Source organism: Centroberyx gerrardi, chromosome 19 (assembly GCF_048128805.1).
Source record: "Centroberyx gerrardi isolate f3 chromosome 19, fCenGer3.hap1.cur.20231027, whole genome shotgun sequence".
NCBI lineage: Eukaryota > Metazoa > Chordata > Actinopteri > Beryciformes > Berycidae > Centroberyx > Centroberyx gerrardi.
In genome coordinates this window covers 17,734,100-17,757,717 of record NC_136015.1, presented here as the reverse complement: position 1 = coordinate 17,757,717, position 23,618 = coordinate 17,734,100, and the positions used below count along the sequence as shown (strand labels likewise).

General features: G+C 46.1%; 1 protein-coding gene across 1 annotated transcript in view; it reads right to left on the bottom strand.

Moving 5' to 3' along the window:
- The window catches only part of LOC139920802 (RNA-binding motif, single-stranded-interacting protein 3), a 186,303-nt gene extending 164,376 nt beyond the window's left edge, over nt 1-21,927 (bottom strand). Inside the window, exon 1 of the mRNA XM_078290293.1 lies at nt 20,698-21,927. Coding sequence (XP_078146419.1) covers nt 20,698-20,772 — 75 coding nt within the window. The 5' untranslated portion in view covers nt 20,773-21,927. The remainder of the gene's footprint in view (nt 1-20,697) is intronic.
- Between the last annotated feature and the right edge of the window lie 1,691 nt (nt 21,928-23,618).

Below are 23,618 nucleotides of genomic sequence, written 5' to 3'. Positions count from 1 at the left end.
TGACACCGAGGCTGAATCTGAATCTTTCGGCTTCAACACTTCTAAGTGATTCTATTTCTGTTTCCTGGAACTAAATTTAGAGAACAGAGTTAGCCAAAACTGTGATTTGACGGCAATTGTGTTTGCTGGCAGGCAACATTGTCTAATTCAACCTTCTATCATTATAGGGAACTGTTAGGGTATCAGTTGCTATGGCATTCTTTTAAACAGCTATGATCCAAATGTCCCATCCAATCACAGTTGGGTATATGTTTGTATGGCTTTCCATGCACACAGCAAAAATGCGAGTTTAATTCAAGCGTAAAAATCAACACTATGACAGTGTTTATAGAAGTCGACACCCATCAGAGTTCATTTAACACTAGTTACTCGTAACAGTACTTGATAGTTTTGAACAGTCGCCCCGTAGCCATATCAGCTCTATGAGTGGACAAACAACTCTCCAATCAACACTTGTCAACTCCAAATAGCTGTCACGGAAAAATCAACACTTATAAACACTCGACAATTTGTTGTGTATATGTTATCTTGACCTCAAACTGACCTATACAAAATCAACCCATGCACTGCTGCAGGTATGTTGCCTTGGTATCTTCCAGTTGTCATGAAAGGCAGGTTACAACGTAGTCCAAAAGAATATTTTCTGTACTACATGCATGCAGTTTTTTAGTCAGTATTTGGCAAATGAAAGTGATCTCCAAAGCCACCCGGCCCACAACTGAGTAATCTGCTCTGAGATTGTGGAAATTGCTGCTGTTGTCAATTGCATTTGAAGAAAAAGAATGAGCAAGAGGGAGAAAAAGAAAGAGACAGAAAGAGACAGAAACACGCAAATCGTTTATTTCTGTGTGATTCCTGGACTCAAGGACTCAATTTCTTCCACTTGTGCCAGTGTGCCATGTCTGAGCTCAGCACTACACATCAGTGTGTATGTGTGTGTGTGTGTGTGTGTGTGTGTGTGTGTTTGTGTGTGTTTCAGACAGAGGCGCACTGATAAATGAGGGAAACAGAGCTCTTGTGCGAGCATTAAACTATTCTGGCCCGGTGCTTATTCAGAAACAAGGGAGCAGCAGAGAAGAAAACATTGAATGTAATGCCAGCTAAAGGGCATTTGAGCTATTCTGGTGACAAACAGGACCATGGCTAATGTATATTACCAAACGGAGATCGAGCCAGCCATTTCTGAGTGCAGGCAGGCAGGCAAACAGGCAGCCAGGCACACTATTTAAAGACATCTGAGAGACCAGCATTCTCTTCTCGCCTCGTTCCCTGCAGCTAAACAATAAATAACTAAATCACAACACACTTAAAAGCCCCGCCGTGCCACAATACCCACATATCTCCCTCCCTCCATAGTCCCACTCCTCTCTTAACCGCTCTAAATGATTTCAATTCCGGGAGAAAAAAGTCATTCACATAAAGTAATCAGTCTCGGCTCACTCTCTCTCCCTCCGACGGACTTATTTGACAACTCTGCTACATTAGACAGCCCACTGGTGAAAAGAAAGAAAAAAAAAAAAAAGAAAAAAAAGAAATGCATCCAATTATTTGTGCATAATGATAGCTCTGTTATCCAGTGAGGCAGGGGCTCCCAGACAAAGCAGTTCCCCTTCTCTCTCTAATGCATCTTAAGTACTGACAATCGCCAGGAGTCACATTTGACGGGCACCTAATTTCGCAGCGCTCCTGTCATTCCTCAAGAGTTATGGTCCATTGGCACTGTCTCAAAGACTTATTTATGGCGAGGTGATGGTGCTCGGGAACATTAACTTGGTGTTCCCCAAAAAAGCGAGGCGCATTGGCAGGCCTTGGCCGGCGCAATCTTCGGGTCATGCTTCGGGCAGCGGAGCTAGCCGGAGCGCTGGATGGGGAGTTAACGAGGAGGCTTCCCCCCTGGTATATGGCTGTGAAGACCTTCTATATAGACATGCTCTCAAGGTTCACAGCACCTCATTGCCTCAGCTACTACTAGGCAATAAATTCTACAACAGGAATGAATTGGTTGACCTTGAGGGTAGCCGGTGTTGCTAGTTGCAATCTAACACCGCACATTATCCTCTCTGTCGCTCCATTTTTTTTCTCTTTTTCTCAAACATGCGTGTCGTCGAATAAATGCCGCATTTATCCAATTTGTAGCTGGAAATAATTAAAATCACCGCAAAAACAAAACACCGGAATACAGTATCCTGGAGGGCACATGTAATTATAACGGGGTTAGAGCGGTGCAGCATGGATGTAGACAGCTAACGCGTTAACAGGCGATGCAGCTGTGGTGCTCAGGTGCCTTGGCTGTGCTCTCTTGCCCTCCGCCACTGCTCACTGTCGATGGGCTGCTCTTAATAATTCATGGACTGGAAGAATCGGCAGGCCCTAATTGGTGGGCAGGCTTAATACTCTCAGCACTGCTGGGACCAAAAAACAAAAGCAGCTGGCTGTTTTTTTTTCCCAGGCAAACTGAGAAAGAATTGACTCGCCTCTCTTTGGTTTCAAGTTAAAAGGCCTCCCTTGAAATCCAAGTAGCACCTTGAAGCACACCAAGTTGTGCATGTGGGAGCAGGCTTCCTTTCACATGCTTTGAGAGTGAAGTGTGGCGGGGTACAGTCACCCTTGGAGCTGGTACCACTCTCCCCGCTACTCTTTTTGGAGCGGGGAGTAGTGTCAGTAGTGCTGGGGTAAAAAGGACATCTTTAAAGCGTATTCAGATAGACGGTGACCTGGCGATGACGCTGTTGCATAATGCATTGACGTCTGTTCGGCAGTCAGCAATCACAGGCCGAGGCTTTGGGGAATACCTCTTTCATTTATGTATTATGCATTTATGCATTTATACAAGATGGTATGTATCAGATCTTACAAAATAATAATAATAAAGGTTGCCCTGCATGCCTTTTGGTAGGCAGAGATTAGGCCCAATGCCTGCTGACAAGGCATCACACAGCTCACTGAGGACAGAGTCAAGGGGAAACGACTAGAAGATTGAACATGATCTTGAGGAGATTTGTGATAGAGTCACCAACAAAAAAATCACATGATCATAACTGTCTCTGTCTGTCTGTCTGTCTGTGTGTATATGTATGTATGTATGTATGTTTGTGTGTGTGCGTGTGTGTGTCTGTTAATGTATCCCAGGGGGCATGAATCATGTTGCTGGTACTATTACTCAGGCATGTTATCTCAGGGTTGGACATAAACACACACCCGCACACACATGCGTGCCCACACACACACACACACACACACACACACACACACACACACACACACACACACACACACCTTTAAAAACTGTCACTTATAACTGCCACTACTACATTTCCTTGGAGCTACATTGCAGTATCTTTGCTTGGAAGAAAAACTTCCCCATTTATCCATCCCACCACTTTTCTAATCGCTTCACTATTGGACTCTAATTATTTGGAAATCTCTAGTTGCCAGCCGTGGCGGAATAAGCAACACAGTAAACTATCTACTCCCCATAGCAGTAGATTGAAGACTCTCAGCAGGTTGCTGATGCCTGATCGTCATTTTCCTTGCCTCTCTCCCCCCAGACCCAGACACAATTTCTCTGAATTGCTTTCAATTTCATTGTATTGGCGCTCCCTCCCTCTGCCGCATCTCTTTCTCTATCATCCTTTCAGTTGAACTTTGTCTCTTTCCTTCCTTTCTTTCAGTTTCTATATTCATCCTTGAGTCTCTTTGTCTTTGTCTAGTCTCTTCTCCTCACCCCACCCCTTTCCGCCAGCTCCTCTCCATCATCCTCTCACGTCTCTCCTCTCTTCTCCTCACCATGCCCCTCTCCAATTTCTGTAATAGTCCGAATTGAGTCCAGTCTTGAGAAGGTGTGTGTTTAAGTCCTGCTTGACGCTTGCCCACTTCTTATCCCTAGAGTTCTGCTCAGGCTCAGACAGAGAGGTAAGGCAATAACGGATCCAAGCACCTGCTGGATAGCGGAACAGAGAGAGAGAAAGCGTGTTTGTGTGTGTGTGTGCGTGTGTGTGTGTGTCTAAGTAAGAGGCAGAGGGAGAGCGAGGAAGTACGAGAGAGACCTTCACCTGATGCTTTTCACCTTGAGAGCCTGCTGATGATCCACTTGCGAGCCGCATTGTTCGTCTGCTGCCCTCTATCCCTCCCTTTCTCTGCCTCCCCGCATTCGCTTTTATCGAATTACAGGGGTGCAGGCGCACCCTGCGCCGCGTTTAAAACAGCACTAATGCATCCCAGCATGAGGTAGGATAGCTGTGTCATAGCCGGCGTGTTCCAGACAATTACCACCAACGACGACGGCAAAAGGCCCAAATGGAGAGGAAACAAATAGGCGTGGAGGAGCATTACTCTGGATGACTCATTAAACAGCCAGGCTATCATGCCCAGTGTGATTTCAGCTTCCCTCAAAATGCCTTAACTATGTCATTTGTCTGTAGCCATCGATTTCTCCCTCTCCGGCTCGTAATTGGAAGAAGAGTAAGTGTAATCCGAAACCATAGGAGATGAGGGTAGACATTTTAAGATGATAAAATCATCCTTCTTCATGGGTGGGGAATTGTTGAATCTAGAATGATTTGACACGAATCAGCTGTAATTAAATGTATCATGTTGTCCTATTGATTTGATTGTAATTCAGTGATTCAGTATATCACATATTCCTATTGATTTGCTGTGGTTTGATGTTTGTCACTTCAGTCACCTCATTAACTCCTAAAATACTCCATAATGATATAAAGCCTGTCACTGTGCATGATCGTTGATATTATCAGCAGTTCATTTTATTTATCTTTTTAACATCTATTCATTTTAACATTGACTTCTATATTGCAATGGCAGAACAGTGTGTTTGTAAGAATGTTTTCTGTTTCCCTGTCTCCATCCAATCAAAGGGTGGGGAGCAGGAAGGGTGTAATGTGATTCAACAGTTGTGCCACCACAGCCGGTGAGCCAAAAGAGCCCGCTAACCCGGGTCATCGCAGGTGAAAACATACCAGCTTTTATTAGAGGAATGATAGACGCTTTGGAGGCGGCGGGGGGCAAAGTTATCAAACTGGCCTGCTAAAACACGCACCATATCCCGCCAAGGAGATTGGATTCCAACTGCAGCCTCGTGGCCGCACCGCCGGGGTCACTCCACAATCTGCACGGGTCAGAGCCAAGGCAGCGCTACAAGCAGGGTTTGACGTTCTCCATTAACTCACCATCTCTAACCCACAACACAAACCCAAACCCCTGCTAAGGAGAGAGAGGGAGAGATGGGGAGAGAGAGAGGGAGAGGGAGAGAGAGAGAGAGAGGGGGAGAGAGAGAGAGAGAGAGAGAGAGAGAGAGAGAGAGAGAGAGAGAGAAACCCAGGCCGAACAAAGAGGGAGCTGCAGACAATTATAGACTACCTTTGAATTATCGCAGTGTTATTCTTTTGCATAACAGATACCTTTTCACCATTGGACTGAATAATTTGTTCTTTTCAACATTCTGAGGGAGGTGCAGCAGCTGTATCCCTGTTTCCATACAATATGCTGCACAACAAATCTGCTTTGGCTGTTTAGACACACTAAATGTGTATCTGCGTATGTGTGACAGAGTGTGTGTGTGAGAGAGAGAGAGAGAGAGAGACAGAGAGAGAGAGAGAGACAGAGAGAGAGAGAGAGAGAGACAGAGAGAGTGTGCATACGCCTTTTGTTGGCCTGTTTGATTTAACTACAGCAGACGTCAAACCTGATGGTTTTGGCCCAAGGGAAATTTGTTTTCTTGACTGAAAAAAAGAAAACAAAAAAATAAGCAAAAAAAAACACTCTTTGGACAAGCTTTGAGAAAAAGTGACAAGACTAAACATGTGTCTAAAAATATCTGCTAGGGTCAGTTTATCTTGAATGGCCTTACAATCTGCTGCATAGCTGCCCTACCCCGTGTCATGTTGTTAAGGGAAAACAGGGCACAGTGATACGCGCCTCGGTGGATGCTTTTATCTGAAGCGCCTTACAGTCCCCTAAGTGCAATGATTTTAGTTGGGGGGCGGTGGGACAGATGAAACCCCTTAACCAATAAAAGTACCGATGTCAGCGCCATGCCTTTTCCATTAAGTTATATAGGATTGCAGCACACAGGCACACCCCATCTTCAAATGACGAGTTTCATTCCAAACTGAGATGCTGCCATTTTAAAAATAAAGTGACATAACTAGTCTTATTAAATGACTGCCGACATTTATGACTCATTTATCGAATAGCATTTAAGTTACAGGCTTAAGATCATTGCCTGCAAAATACTGACATATTTGAATTGTGAGAACATTTTCAGGCAACAAGCTTTTTCTCGGATATATAGTGTTTTGGAATGAAACTCTTCAAATACACCAACAGCTGTTGTTTTCCCTCACATTCTGTGGTTTCAGCTTCATGTTTAGGTAGCTTAGACAAGCTAGGCATTAGACCTGAGGCAAAGTCTGCAGAGGAAGCCTGTTTGGAAACATGAGAGCCTTGTGTGGTGCGCAGGCTGTGCCCAGCTAGCGTATAGGAGGCAAAGCATATAGAGGCAGCTAGCAGCCACAAGCCGCAGCTTTATTTAAACCTTTGCCCAACCTCGAATGACTCGTGGAAGTTAGTTCCTGAAGGAAGGTTATTCAGGGTAGCAGAGCGCTCAAAACATCTGAAACAGCATTTTAGGCTACAGAAATGTCATGCTTACAAGCAGGAAAATAAAGGCCAACGCATGCAACCAGTCTGATATTGCCTTGCTCTGCTGTGAGACTAGTGGAAAACAGAAAATTGAATATTAAACAGTGGTGGTGCTGTGAATGTCTCACCACAGCGATATTGACAGCTGCAATGCATTATATTGTTTTGATTTAGGTCTTAGAATGACAGTGCTTGTATTCTGGCGTTAGTACAGGTGTAGTTGTCTCTCATGCCCAGACTTCTCGAGCTACGCCTCGTTTCACCCCGTCTTAGCATTGGGCCAGGGGGAAATGGTTATGGTAAGAAGAGTCAGAATAAGAGCTGGAACGGTGACTTTGCACTAACAACTGCACACCATACAATAGACATCATGTTAACACTGGCCCCAGCTTTAAACCTGTTTTTTTTTAATTTGCCATATTTCTAAAACACATGCCCTACTGTAATGATATAATTACTCAAATGCGTAATGTGAAATACTACCTTTTTTTTTCCCTCTAAACCAGACGCACTCCATCTTGACAATGGGACCTCACAGAAACAGCATATTTCCGAGTGCTGTGATGTAGATTTGCGGTGCCTGCAACAATGATCACCTCTGTCGGAGACATCATGGGGGCTGTTGATAGCCGCCAACAAAAACAACAAACCGCGCCAGCGCAATTATGCGTGTCCATTTAAACCTAATATGGGGAGAACATGAGATGCGTGGGAGCGAGAGGTGACTGTCGTGCCGTGTGGGGGTGGGAGGTGTGTGTACGTGTATGTGTGTGTGTGTGTTTGTGTGTGTGTTAGAGAAAAGAGATGCACGTGTGTATGTGTGTGTGTGCCTGCATGTATGGTATGTGTGTGTGCATGACTGGCTGATTGAATGTGGGTGTCCATGTTGCATGCTTGTGTGACAAGAGAACAGGAGCCGGGATCTAAAGAGCTCCAGCACATGTTTAGGGTCCTTTGGAGACCGGTGTTTTGGGTTGACAGGATTGTTTGGGTTTGCTGTGGCCATTTCAAAGGGCTGCTTAGGGATAAAAGACAAGTCAATAGAGCTAAGAGTTTTCCATTTTAAAATTCCACACTTTTACAGACATCAGCTTTTGGACATTACAGATTTACAGCAGCATATACAGTCTCTCTCAGAGGCAAAGTCATTTACAATGTGGTGGTGAAGCCCAAGACACTTTCCAGAGTTTCTCTTAATTTATTTTGTGTTTTGTCATAATTAAAAAAATCTGGACATGACATGTTTTCCATACGTTTCAGACCTGCATAAGTTTCTCCGATAATGAATGACAGGAATATTCAAGTGCTACTGTTGCATGAAAACCTCATAACTTTGGTGATTTTCAGATTTTGTGAGTTTACTTGGCCATTGACACTACCAGTCAAAAGTTTGGACACACCACATTTTTCTTTATTTTCACTATTTTCCACATTTTAGATTAACAGTAAAGACATCAAAACTATGAAATAACACAAATGGAATAATGCAGTGACCAAAAAAGTGTTAAACAAATCAAAATTATATTATATTTTAGATTATTTCAAGTAGCCGCCCTTTGCCTTGAGGGCAAAGGCAAAGGCTTTGGAAAGAAATTCATACATAGGCATCAACTTCACTATTTATATTTGTCATTTATATTTGTTATTTGAACATTTTTGACACATTTTGAGCATTTAAGCATGAGCATTCAGATCAAAATGGCTTTAAGATAATGAAAAACATAGTGTATTCAATGAGGTGTGTCCAAAACTTTTAACTGGTAATGCACACTATATGCTAAGTAAGCTTCATAATCCTATAGAGTGGATGAAACGCTTTCTGTAGTTTCAAAGATGCATAGGCATCAATGGGAAAACCTCCCCCAAAGTTTTTCAAGTCCTCAGAAGTTGGCTTCTACAGATACAAGGTTTTTATCTGACAGCAGTGGAGGACGGAGGGAGGCTGGCAGGCAGGATCAGTCAGTCAGGGTGACCTCATGTGTTTGGCACAGGGAATGCCTATCAGGTTTCCCTATGTGCAGATTCCAGCTTGCTCACTCCACACCAACCCCAGGACCCAATCCCCCTGAGGTGTGTGTGTCTGTGTGTGGGTGCGAGGGGGTGGTGTGTGTGTCTGTGTGTGTGTGTGTGTGTGTGTGTGTGTGTGTGTGTGTGCGTGTGTGAGGGGAGGGGGGAGATAATTGCATGTCTGTGTGTGTGTGAGTGTGTTTGTGTGAGAGTGAATGAGATAGAGAGGTAGAGAGATAAATTATATGAGATAAATTATTCAGATCAACCACGGTTGAGAGAGAGAGAGCGAGAGAGAGAGAGCGAGAGAGAGAGAGAGAGGGACTACGGGAGGGGGAGAGGGAGAGAGAGAGAAAAAGAGAGAGAGAGAGAGAGAGGGAGAGAGAGAGAGAGTCAGTCCCCTCCAGTGAACTCAGTGAACTCGACTGGGCTCCCACCCTTCCTCACAAACAGCCCCCCGCCTCCATCCTCCACGATACACGTCCTGCTCTCTCATGTTTCCTCTCAGGCTGTTATGTATGCACATGATAATGTGGGTCAGCGTGTATACTGGGGTTATAAATGTGTGTGTACCTGCTGACCTTCTCTCACATGCCCTGAATGTGTACAAAGATTTCCACGCTCGATTTTACTGATAATCTCATGAGGAATATGTAACAAATAGGAAATCCTTAGAGATTGAATTCTTGATGAAAGCTGTAGTTAACAAGATTATTTTACGTGACCTGGCAAATAAAATGCACCGTTTAATGCTACGCTAGTTCAACATAACGTAACATAACTACTCGTATACATGTGACTAGGGTCTCATACGGCAACCTTGTCCGACCCGCTGTCACACACCGGTCTGGGTGAGCACACGCTACTGGTAACGATCGCTATGGTAACAATACAGCACACACCGCCAGTGATCCGCTTGATAAACCCTCAACAGGCTCAGAGGCTTTCCATTCCACCAATCACTGTGGCAATTGCCGCGCACGCACACACACACACACACACACACACCTACACACACACAAACACACGCACACACAGGTTAAACAGATGTGGCATGCTAGTTAATGCTGCTACACACCAAGTCCTCTACACCCCCAGAAGGAGGAGGGTGGAGCTGCTGTGGGGCCGCCTGCTGTAGCTCCGGCTGGCTGTAAAACTGCTATCTATACCTAAACAGATCAGCAGATCATCCTCCGACTACATAACTGGGCCACAGAGTTCCTAAACATTTCCAAGAGAGAGAGAGAGAGAGAGAGAGAGGGAGCGTCAACAGCATCAACAGTCGTCTTAACGATTACACCGGGGCTGCGGTGGGGAACGTTGGCTCACCGTTGTCAGAGTGTTTACCCAACGTTCGCAGGAAGGTGGGGGTATGTCAGCTTAGTGATTAATTGCAGGCCCAAAGTGCTGAGGACACAGAATCTGCTCTGAACGGCGCCGACTGCAGCTCCTACGAGGGTTTATTGCTTTATCGGCTGAATCCTAACGGTGAGCCCCCCCCCCTCCTCCTCCTTGACAGTTACAGTGGTGCTGGAGCATCCGAAAATACTCGGCAAGGTGCCACCGTGGTTAATTACCCAATGTAGTTCAAGTTCTCACAGTTGGGGGAACTTTCTACTGTATTTGCCATTGATAGCCTGGAAAAAGCATTTAGGAAATAAGTCAAGTGCAGCATGTCTACATAGGGCTTGATACAGATCTCTGTATATATGGCTTGATATAAATCTCCCTATACAGTGTAATTCCTCCCAATATGTTGGGAGAAGCAGAACATATGGCGGTTACACAAGCATGCAGCTGTTGTTTTTTGGGGCTAGAGATAAATAATGGATACAAGTCTTCCACAGGGTACTCAAGACAGCTAATGAGAGAGAGGAAGCAGACAGGGAATTAGTAAGTAACTGTTTTTCAAAGCCACTGTTTTCTAACATTTTCATAAGAGCCCAAGGACAAAAAATACAGGAAGATAAAAACATCAGTATTCATCAACTGTAAAAGTATTCAAATGCTAACATTTGCATTTATTCAAAACTCGCACCCGCAATATTGTGCGTGTCTTAATATAGGCACAGAGTAAGACTTGTCTTACTTAGAGACATGAGCACATAAAAGCACTGATTCGTGTATGCATTTCCTCTCTCACACGCTCTCTGTCTCCCTCTCTTTCTCTCTCAAATGTGGGTGACCTTAATAATTTAGGGGAAAAGGGGAGAGAGGAGATAGTGTTTGCCTCGGTGCAGATTGTGCAGCAGAAAACTGGTGTTCTGCATAAAACTCTCCAATAGGTTTGTCATTTCCAGGCATTCATCTGCCACAAAAATGAACCTGTACCCTCTGTGTGTGTGTGTGTGTGCACAGGGGGTGTCAACGAAGCAACGTGATTAACTATTGAAAAGGGAGAGAAGCGACATCTTGTATGGAGAACACATATCATAATGCCACTTTTTAATTCTGTTGCCAATGGCTGTTTATGTCCTACTAATTACTGGTGAAGAATAATAATCTCTCCTCCGATTGGAGTCGGTAACGCCGAAGGCTTTCTGCTCTCCACTCTCCCCATTCATCGTGGTTCGTGACTGTGTTGGCTCCGCTTGTTCCCTGCATCGGTGTCCTTGCAATCTAATTCATGCCGCCTACCTGTCCCACTCAGTGTTTTTCCATACGCTGACTAATACACCCAAGCCGCGGCATTAGAAGCGGCTAGGGCACTGGGAAGGTCTGCCAAAGGAACCATTCAGGCAAAATCTAAGAGGGCGGCTTGAGTCATTTAACTCAAATAGAGCTGGGAGAAAGGCCTGTTTGCTCTTGGTAATCCCCCACTTGCTCGACAAGGCTTCGAAAGGTTCATCTGCTACGCTAAATTGGTGCACGTATCTTTATTTGTATAGGAGCTCATTGTGGCTCGGTGAGAGGGGGATCCGACAGGACTGGCAGCTATTCAAGCCCTCATGCCTATTTGCTTATCCTCATTCATGGCAGAATTGGCTTTTTCCGGAGCCATTTTTCAAGCTATGCGTGACACGGTATTTTCATTGTGCCTGCCACTACTAATGCAGCTGTGTAGGGTAAATGTTAGAGGCAGTCGGTATATGTGTTCAGCAGAGGGGAGACCGGGGCCTCCTACAGTAGTCACAGCGGTAAGGCTACACTACCATTTACATGTCTGTGGCCGGAGTCTCCCTCCATTTCCATGTCTGAATATCTAGGTGAAGACACTAGGTCATCGGTTTGTGCGGCCACGATGGAAATGAAATGTAAATTCCTCAGAGTGAGATGTACACCGCCAAAGGATTTGCTCTGTCAAACTATGATGTCATTATTAGGCAAATGAATGAGCAATGTGAAAAACGAGATTGTAGATCGTCCCGCTCGCTTTTTCTGTGTCTCTCTTTCTCTTTCCACTAGTGATTTTCCCAGACTCTTATTCTGAACATGATTCCCTGGTACCTTTCCCAAAGTGTAAATCCAAAAAAAAAAAAAGCTAACTTTTCAACTATGTAATACAACATTAAGAAAAATGACACTCCCTTTCGCAACACTTTCCAGGAACACTTTGTTTCATGGATTACTCACACACTGTCTCTCATGTGTGCTGAAGTGTAGGACTGTTTTGATTATGAACTCACTGCTATTAGGCTCTCTCAGTTCGCCATAACACACGTCTGGTTATGGGGCAGACCACAGACTGGGACTACAACCCAGTATTAAGCTGAAACCAGATGAGTACTACAGAACTCTCTGTCTGTGCGGCCTCTCTTTTCTCTGAAGTTTACAATCACAATCAGTATGGGAATACTGTCTTGCAAAGTATTTTGCAGTGCTTCACACATGCAAGGGCTTTCACTTGATTCGGTTCATATACTCGCAACAACATTAACATCTCACATGACGACCACCAGACACACTGACAGTAATCCATGTCAGGTTAGGTATGAACACATGAAACAGGCCTCTCCCTCCCTCAGATGCCCTCAGCCAGTGAGGTGAGAAAGGCAATTCTGCTGCAGTGGGAGCCATGCGGGGATCCTCTGGTGCGCTGCTTCTCCAAGTGTACGCAGCAGCCAGTCGTTAAAAATGCAGGAGCAATTACCCCGGCTGGGTCTGAGTCAGTGAGCACCACTGAGCCGAGCTGCCACCTTCTCCACCTCCTCCGCCTCCCCCCCCCCTGCCGCCGCCGCCGCCGCCGCCGCCGCCGCTGCACCAGGAACCGGAGCGTTCTTTTCCGTCGCGAACCGGCGTGCCAAAGGTAGGGCAGCAGACGCAGCAGACACCGAGAGCTACGGTTACACTAGAACAACAAAGCCCTTCACTGCCTGTCTGTCTGTCTCTCACGAGGTGCAGTACACACACACACACACACACACACACCCCAACACGTGGCTCTCAGCCTAACATCCCTCAGCATGAGCTCGGCCTCCTCCCTCTAAATACTCTGACCCAGCTCCTCTCCTGCCCTTTCTGCTCTCCGCTATCTTCCCCTAGAATGGGACCAAACAAGATGTTATCTAGCTCCTTCTGAATTTCAGCTATGTGATGCACATAAACAGGGACTCTTGGTTTGTACTGAGAGCCTATAGTTTATCCATTCCATTCACAGCTTCACATCTGAAGACATTTTCCAGGCCCCTTAAATATTATTAATACCTATTAGAAATTCATTTGGGGATAGAAAATGGCTCAAGTCAAACAGTGATGTAGTGGTAAATAAAAAGGCGAGCACTATTAACTCCAGTCACCACAACGTCAACAAATGCTTTTATAAATGAACACAAACAAAAAACTATTGCATTTTCAGAATAGTATTACATTAAGCATATACCACAGGTTGCAGATGCCCTGTGTGCAGCAGGGTTAAAGTCCAGACAACAATGAAAATATTGTACCTCACACTAAGAGATCTATTTTATATTTAAATGTATTTAATGTATCTATACAGCAGCAACAAATTCCAGGATCAGCAAACCTGATGAAACCTGGCAAAACACGTTTTTTAACTCCAACCCATTCCATTCTGTTTTATTGGCCATAATGTTGTGAAATAAGTGCCAAAGTTAAGATACTTACATTTCTGACCATAATAAACACTAAACTCTTACGAATAGTCACCATACTCACACAAAGATTCTATCAGCTTAAAAGGGTGGGTGAACTATTTCACTAATACAGGGGTTTGCCTTTTACTAAATCCCTACATGTGTCCTTCTATACGGATGTTAATATAAGCGTTGGATGTAGAAAAAGGGGTCTATACAGGAGGCATGCCATCCTGCACAGATGGCAGGACACCATGCCCAGCAGCCAGCAGGGGCTCCAGGAAAAAGGAAGAAAAAGATAGGGAGGATGGGAAAGAGCGATTACAAAGAGGGAGAACATGAAGGAGAATTTAAAGATGAAGGGAGACTTGACGAATCATGGCCAAATGGGGGCAAGAAAGAGTGATCTGAGCAAAAGTGAGAGGGATACAGAAACAGTAAAGATGAAAAGAGACAAAATTCTGAGACTGTACCCCACCAGCCTCAGAGGCAATAGGGGAGACAGAAAATAGAGCGTGAAAAAGCCAGCCTAGGCCCTTGCCAGAGAGACAGAAGAGTGAAACAGTGGGCCAAAGAGTAGACAGCTCCAGGCAGCTACTGTGATACAGAAAGAAATGGTTCTAGAAACAAGAAAGAACAAAAAAGCGAGGGGTATTTGGAGAGTCCTGCCATGTCGTTGGGTTTGAAGGGCACACCATGTGGCCATGACGTCTTGGGTCATCCACTCTCTAAACCTGAGGAAGATTCCCCAGCCTCATACCCCCCACTGTCTCTGTCTGTATGACTCTGTCTCATCCTCTCTGTACTGATACCCCAAAAAACACAGAAAACCCATTAAAACAACAAAACAACGTGTGTTTCATTTCAACTCTGAGACACTCCTCATGAGGAAAATCACCACATCCCGGGCCAAAAACTACACTCTAATGCATTTTTTTGTAAATTCAAACCATGCCAAATATGCACAGATATATGGGCCACCTGTAGATAAAATATAGAGTTCCAATCCACATTTAATGTGATACATGAGCTATGGAAATTATTGCCTTGCCTTGCCCCTCTCCACAGGCTCTGCTACAAAGCAGTGCCTTCAGAAGATGGTGGGAATTCAGTGTCTTGCTCAAGGTGCTTGCCACCACAGCCGGTCTGAACCCGGGTTCCTCCGGTTGAAGGGAAGTCTCTTTACTCCCCATATGTCCCGTTTCTCCATGCAGGTATGAGTTCCTCCCTTCAGCAGTACGGGGCAGAGTCGCCTCTTTCTCCAGATGGTCGGGGAACGAGGAGTTAAGAGATGCGGGTCCTTGGGGCAAGAGCCCAACCACCGACCACATCGTTTTACACTTACATTTACATTTTAGGCATTTAGCTCTGGCGCTCTTTTTCAGAGTGGCCTCCGGTGAGCGAGCAGGGACGGACTCGGTGTCTTGCTCAAGGACTCTTCAATAGGACGCATGGCTGTTGCGGGGGAGAAAAATGTGACCTGGTTATGAGACCGTCACTCTAACCATTAGACCACCATGCCACTGGATATACAAAAAAAACAACAACAGAACTCAACCACCATCCTTACCACACACGTACATGTGTACATGTCCACACACATGCAACACATGCATATACACATACACTGATTTATAGACAAGAACACAAGCATTTACACACACACACGCACACACACGCACCATCTGTGCTCGTAAACCATGCCGTGTAATATCAGCACACACCGTAACATTGCTGCTACACTTATAACCCGCTGTGCACTCCAAAGTTAATATAGACCAGGTCCCTCCTCCCACCCTTATGGAGGGAGCCGAAGGAGAAAAAAAAACAAAAAAAAACAGAGCACGCTATCTCATTTTCCCTCTCCTTTTTTCCTCCACCTCCTTTGCTCTTCAACAAAATGGATATCAATGTTGAGAGAGCACTCTGGTAAAGCAGGCGTAATGAGATGTGGACGGCGGCGTGCAGAAGGCCGGGTCTCCGCGCCTCGCTCCGCGGCTTATGAGGGGCCGCGGGACGCAGTAATGCACATACAGCCTTAATGTATGGGTGTGCAGATAGGGGCTGGGCTGTCAGTTGATAGATGAGAGGGGTTAAGAGTAACCCCATACTGGAGTGTGTGTCTGTGTGTGTGTAGGTGTGTGTGTGTGTGTGTGTGTGCGTGTACATACAGGCCAAAGTATATAAATTGAGCTGTCTACTCCGTTGACTGACAGGTGCACATAGGATAAAAAAAAAAAGCCACAGGTAGATAAAAACCAGAGGTGTGGGTGTGGGTTGATTAATGATGAAAAAGCCCCCCTTCGGTGTTTGAACTGGAGGATGGAGAAAACATGAAAAAAAAAAAAAAAAAAATGAAAGCTGGTTAAACGCCTTCCAATTTGAACTGGCTAAGAGAGAACGCGTGATGGTTGAGATTTACAACAAGGCGGGGACAGTATTTTGTTTCGGGCAGTCAGTCGTGAGGCACGTATCATGAATTACAGCCGGGGGAAATGAGTTATACTACCCCTGTCTTAGTGCTAATAAGAACATGTCGTCCCAAACTCAAAATAGACCGGGCTTTAGTAAATGTAATATAAGGAGTATTTTGTTTCCAGCCCTAAAAGCCCTTGGTGAACTCTTCAAAGTAAATCCACATCAGCAGAGACAGAGGGGACTAAGTTCCTAGCTGAGTTTTACGCCATTAAGACATGATTGAATGTAAGAATCCTGAAACCGGTCCTTCCTCCCTGCCTTTGATTAAGGGACACTGAAAAGCTACAACCAGAATAGCTCCGGCTGGATTTCTGCTGTCTCTCTCCGTCTATCTGTCTGTCTCCCTCTCTTTCTTGCCGTTCCTCTCCGTCTCTCCTTGTCCTCTGTCCGGGCTTGAAAGCAGGATTTAGACGGCTCTGTTGTTATTTCTGTAGCACAATGGATCGCCCCGTGTAATGTAACCAAACCCTTTTCCTTGCTTTTAACCGACCCCTCCCTCCCTCTAACAGCTCTCTCTTCCTCTCTCTCTCTCTGTCTCTCTCTCACACACACATACACACCCCTTCCCTCCATCTCTGCCTCCATCTATAAAGAATTAGAGAGAGTATGAATGGCGCCTATGGCAGGGGCAGACACAGGCACAGAGCCTCTCAAAGGGCTCCATTGACTGGTGTTTACTTAAGGCCAGGGACATTAGCCGCTGCTAAATCTACCTCGATCTGCCCCTCTCGGCTTCTCAGGTTCTGTATGTACTAGCTTGACTGTAACGCAGACGCCTACCCACTCCCTGACCACAGCCGCAGCACGCGTGCATGTGTGCGCGCGCGTTTGTGTGTGTATTTGTTGTGCATCCCCTGTGTGTTTGTGCGTTGTCTGTCTGTGTGCGTGTGCCTGTGTATGTGTGATCCCTGACAGGAGGCGTGTAATGACCTAGCCTATCGGTGGTATCACAGCACAAAGGTACAGTAGTCTCAGGTAACTACTCTGCATACGAGCGACGTTAAAGTCCATGCCGACTGTACATCACAAAAGAGCCAGAATAAAACCATTTACTGTAGGTATTCAAAGCAAATTATCAGTAATTAGAGCGTTCCTTTTTCAGAGTCCTGCGTGCAATAACGAAATCGAGGACTGGAAATGCCTGCCATTGTCTCAGTTGGTAGTTATGAAAATGAGTTGAGAGGCATGCTAAGACTAACAGGCACTTAGCGCGCGCATTTAGTCGAAAATCATATTCTTCCCCAAACACTATCGTGAAATAACAATAATTGATCCGTGTGCCGTAATTGTTCTCGTGGGTGCGGGTGGGGGGGTGGAGGAGAGCGAAGCATTTTACTGTAATTTTCTCATTTGTGGTGCACATCTATTACCTATCATTAAAGTTGAATGCACGCTGAGCTGTGAGCGGCACTAAACATCAGACTGACACAGATACACACACAGGCTGAATAAAGGCCGTATTTTAGCGATGACTCCGTGGACTGATCAGCCGGGGAATAGACAGAAACAGGGCCTTTAAACGATCCTCTCATCAAAGCAGTGTCCTGCCAGCTCCCCCAAGCCATAACCTCTTATAAAACAAGCCACATGCACGTACGCACCCACACACACACACACACACACACACACACACACAAATCCTCTTTGAGGAATCAATAATTCAGCTAAAGAGAAGCACATGCTACGCCCCACTGCGCTAATCAATAGAGAGCCAAATGTTATTGTTTCATCTCATTCTCTGACTTTCACATGCTAATCTAGACTGACTGGCACATGTTGGGCCGCGGCGGAGAGCTCCATCAAATTAGAGTATCACACACAGACGCGCGGACCCCAAATTGAGAAGGCATCTCGATGAATTCTGCCACGCCGTAAAGACAATGTTCAGCTCTTTTCTTTATAACGCACAGTTTGTACTTGTAATTGAGCCCAGACGTTCCCTACTCTTTATGTACTCTATGCACAGCATCTCACATATGTGTCATAAAATGGAGGCGAGAGGAGGAGAATGGCAACAATTTGCTATGAGTTACGCTCCCCTCCCCCTCCTTATCCCCGGCAGATATTTATGCCACCCCCCCTAACACACACACACACACACACACACACACTTCCCTTGGGAGAATGAGGCCATACCTTGAGAATGCAGTGATGAAGATTAATAGGAGGACCTGCATGATTCGAGACTGATGCCTAACTCTGAGTGGAGTGCGGAGTGTGCTTGCGTGGGCACGTGTGTGCAAAAGTGCATTTATCTGTGAATTTACGTGTGTGTGTGTGTGTGTGTGTGTGTGTGTGTGCAAGGCCAAAGTGACAGCCATGTAATTTTGCGGACTGTGTAGAGTGAAGCTGCCAGCCAAGGCCCTTCTCTCCTCTCCTCTAATCTAGCTATCAATGATCATTAATGAGAGCGTGGGATAGCTCTCCCCAGCCCTCCTAGTCACTCTGACCACCACTCTCACCGCTCTCTCTCCTCCCGTCTTCCTCCCTCTCTCTCTTTCTCCCTCCATCATTACTGACCCTGTCTGTGGATCCGCCACATCAACCTAAGAGGCCACCGGCTACACTAACTAACCATGAAAATGAATATGAATGTTCGTTGCTGATTTATAAACGGAAACGCAGGCTTTTCTCGCCCCCGCACCCCCGCCGCGGGTCTAGTTTGCATGACACGGGACCCTAGCGGCACTCTCAAGGATACATCAATCGCTGACGGTGGCAAGATCGGATCTGTGCTGACCTTGGGAGTGAGCGGCAGCATAGGGGAAGGAGGCGGGGGGGCCCTGTTGCAACAGAGCAGGGAGTAGGCGAGAGAGAGAGAGAGGAGGGAGGAAGTGGGGAAAAAGGGAAAGAGGGTGGGTGGGAGAAAGGGAGGGAGGGCAGAATGGAGGGGCATGCCCTGATTGAGAGGCCCCCGAGATGAGCAGCTCTGAGATATGAGAAGAGGGAGGGAGAGGGGGGAGAGAGGGGGGAGAGGGGGGGATGATGGAAGGAGTAGAGAGGGAGAGGGAGGAGGGAGCAGGGTGAGAGGGAGAGGGAGAGGGAAGCCATATGGCAGCAGCACAAATGTATTAAACTATAAATCAGGGGGAGAGCTAGTGGACTGCCAGGTGGGGCTGCAGGCAGGTTCTCCCTACTGGCAGCCCGCTGGCCAATAAACCAGCTACATCGGGAGAAGGAGGGAGGGATAGATTTTGCTTTATCTCTTTCTTCAATTTAATTTTCTGCATTAATTACTGCATTAAAATGTTCTTCCTGCTTTGTCTACTTGGAGGAAATTGTGAAAATTTGCTTTATTTTAACTTTTATTCCTCTTTGCATGTATGCAGGGCTTACCTACAAGTTACAATCATCATCTTAGAGTGATCTGTCTAATATCTATGTTTAATGTAATAACAGCGTAACAGCATGTTATTATAACAGTACTTTAGTAATTGAGAGTTGACTGTTGCATAAAGCAAAAAACAGCGACTGGGAGTGCCACCTACAGTACATCGTTCAATAATTGTTGTGCAACACGCCGTCAAAATAGTGGACAGAAATTAGTGTTACGCATGTGGTAGGGAAACAAATAGAGTAATCCCCAAAAGGCTTCCATTTTAATCCCTTGATGATGTCTGGGTAGTGTGCCCAGGCAGTGTCCTGGCAGCCATCAGGGCCCCGGCCCGGGCTTCCATCCCAGAAGCACTGATGCATACTACAGCTAGAGCAAACACGGGCAGCCTTCCTCATGCCTGCTCACTGTCAGTACAACGCAGACCCTCACCATAGAAAAACAAGCCTGCGTTACCTGTATGTCTCCTCCACATACAGCACTAAAATAAGACAGTTCAGCTATTTAGTGCATTAGCAAACCTAACGATTAAATGTTTTATTTTCCTCTATTGAAAAAGTGGCGTCGAAGCCTTCGAACAATGCTATAGTCAGCTTGCAAACCGAAACACTTCAACGTATTGATAGTAAATTCAATTCTGATCCTAATTGATGTATACGGCACAAAAGGAGAGTTGTTCGTCCATTCTTGTGCTTAACGTGTCATCAAGTAAAAACTCACTGTCGTTCCACATATAACACTGAAGATGGCCACGCAAATACTAATCCCGTGAGGAGCTCATCATATCACAGGTGGGAGATGAATGGAGGTGACTGGACAGCTCCCAGTAACGGTCTACTGGGCTGAACTAACTGTAAAGCCTCCAGCCTTGATCCCTGATCCTTCTGTCAGTGACACATGCACACACACACACACGCACGCACACACACACACACGCACACTGACACAGACATCCAAACTCCAACGAGGTACCTGCCATCTGAAACCGTCAGAGCCAAGGCCAGCTATCCATCAAATCCTATCTCTCCACTCAGAGATGAGAGGAGGATGAAGGGAGGAGTGGTGGAAGAGAGGAGGTGGGGGAGGCAGGGGGGGGAGGAGGAGGGGTGGAGGGGGGGGTAAGACAGGAGTGTAGGAGTAGATGAGTAGGTCGGAGATATACGAGAAGTGCGGAGAGCGCCATACCTTGGTCTGGAGATAGTGGGGGTAGTAGTAGGTGTACTGAGGGTACATTGGCTGCTGTTCCAATCGCTTGCCCATGTAGCTGGAATCCTTAGCACTGAGGCAGGGAATGGTGACACCGGGGGGGGAGCTGCCGAGTAGCTAGCAGTGGGATAGAGGCAGCGGAGGGATTGTGTGTTTCCTTTCTTTCCTGTCCGCGCCGCTGTGTCGCTGCAGCCGGTCCTCCGGAGAGAAGGCAGGGTCCGTGCGCGCCGGAGAGAGCGGCTGAGAGAAGGGCTGCCTCAGTTGGGGAAGCTCCTGACAGACGGCGCCTCACCGGTCTGGAGCTTCAGTGTGGGTGGATGCTCAGTCTCTCGCTGACGGATCAATGGAAATATTTCCACAAGTGCCAAAACCGAGAGCCGCGTGTCCGTCAGTGGCTGTTATCAGATAGTAATGCGTGATAAGGGTGAGGTAGAAGAGGAAGAGGAGGAAAGAAGACGTGGAGGTGCAGGTGGCAGTAGCTCAGGCAGTCCTGTGATCGCTGGAAAATGGGAGAGGAAGAGGAGGAGGAAAGGAGGAGGAAAGGGATGGCAAGGAAAATGGGAGAGGATGTATAGGTTCACTTCTCTATTTAAGCTGTTTCACTACAGTCTTTCGCCTGGGCTTTAATCTCCCTCTCTCTCAAACACACACTGTGAATCTGCCTCCCTCTCACTGCCTCTCTCTCTCTCTCTCTCTCTCTCTCTTTCTCCCTCTCTCTCTCTCTCTCGCATGCACTCTCTCTCTCTCTCTCTCTCTCTCTCCCCTCTGTAGTCTGATCCGACGGTGGCTGTGTGTTTTCCTGTTGGACACGGAGAGATATCCTCAGCACCGGTGCCGACAGATGCACTTTGAGGGCAGAGCAGAATCACAACACGAGAGCCGAGCGCAGACACCGAAAGCAATCTCAGTTTGTAGCAGTCGAGCCAGCAAGAGGACAGATAACACAGAAAAACGATCCCAGTTCCTAAATGATGTGGCACGAGCGTATATAAAAAAAAAATAGCAAATCTCCACCGGTTGGCTAGTCAATCCACTGGTTTCCAGACAGAAGAGGAGTGAAAAAAAAAACACAATGACTGAGTCCCAGGTGCCCAGCAGAGAAGGAGTCCCTCGTCTGCAATCCTCCCTCTTCCTGCTCTTGTAAAATGTGTTCCTTATTTCTTCCTTGGCTCTCTCACTCCTCCCAGCAGCCTGCCTCTTTCTCTTTCTCTCTGTCACACAGTTGCTCTCTCTCGCGCGCGCTTTCTCTATCACTCAACCTCTCTCTCTCTCTCTCTCTCTCTCTCTCACCCTCTCTCTCTCCTTCTCCTCCACACTGACAGGGCGGTAAAGGGGGCTCGTCCGAGGCTGTGAGCAGAGCAGACCGCCTCCTCCTTCCCCAGCCCAGCCGGTAGGAGGGACTTGAGCAGCTCCGTGCGAGAGAGGGATCCAGACACAGACCAGCGGGCTGCAGCGTTTCCACAACCTGGGAGAGAGCAGGGGAGAGGAGGAGAGGAGCTGGGGAGAGGAGCGGAGAGGAGAGGGGGACGGCGGCAGCGCGAGGAGTCGATTCCCCCTACTGGCTGCACACGGAGCTACCGCCTGGTACACACACTCTGCTTAAACACACAGTCTCTCTTAATAATCGGAGCTGATTTTACCCAAAACCATTCATTTCCAGTGCTTTGCATTAACGTTGGACAAACCTTTTTGCATGGGCAACTTTTTAGAACCAATAGGCATGTACATTTTGAGGCAATGCCCACTATATTTCCCCAAAATGCTGCCTGTGTACCATGGTCTAATCACTTATTATTAGTTACAACAGCTAAAATAATTTAAAATTGCCTGTTCACAAAAGTGTTTTCATCATTTATTTGGATTTGATATATCACCTTAGCAATAAATGTAATTTAAATCAAAACAATGAACAATGAAAATTGCAGTTCACTCCTCTCTCAACACTAAACTTCACTAAAGAGTTCAAAAGCTATTTATTCCTTATCAGTGGAATTCATTTCCAGACTGCAATAATTAGGCTGCAGGATAAAACGAGAGAGGACTGACTTTTATTCTCACTACAAACAGATCACAGATGGGGGTCTTTCCACTCACATCTGGAAGAGTCTATATCGACTTGAAGGCAAGAGAAGTACGGGAGCATATATTTTATTTATAGTGAAACAGGACTTACATCACGGTATAGTCATAAAGCTTTAGTACAAAACTAGTCGTCGCTTTCCTCACTACAGAGACAACACAGAGAGCTTTTGTTTCCACCCTTTGTTGAAGAATCAATGTTCACTTGGAGCTTGGAGAGCCACAGTAACGTACAGTACATGTAAAGGCAGCGAACAACAAGCACCAAGTATCGACTGAGAGTGCGAAGAGAAAACAGCACCAGAGAGAGCAGGATGAAAATGGACAGACTAGACTCTATAGAATGGCCGTGAGCGAAAGAGAGCAGTCGGATAGTGAGAGAGTTTCTCTGATCACAAGTAACCTGAGCTCCACACATACGTTTGCACACATGATCACACACACACACACGCACGCATGCACACACACACACACACATATGGAAAGGAGCTGACCTCAAGGCCACAAGGGCGCCTCAGTGAGTCCAAGGCCACAAGTTCAGAGGCCTCGTTTTTCACTCAATTAGCAAATTAACTTTCGCTTTTCATTTAAAATACCAGACATAAATCTTGAAGAAAATAGCAGCCAAAAACTATACCATGAAATTATTGGACTGAAAACAATTATATTTAGGTAATTTCCAGAACTGAAAAGAGGCCCCCGGGATAAATGAGTAGAGCGCTGTATTGCATCCGTTACAAACGGGAGCATTAGACAAAACCCACGAGGCTGATGTCTCCTTATTGAACAATAATAGATGTTTTTAACCCAATTACGCCTTT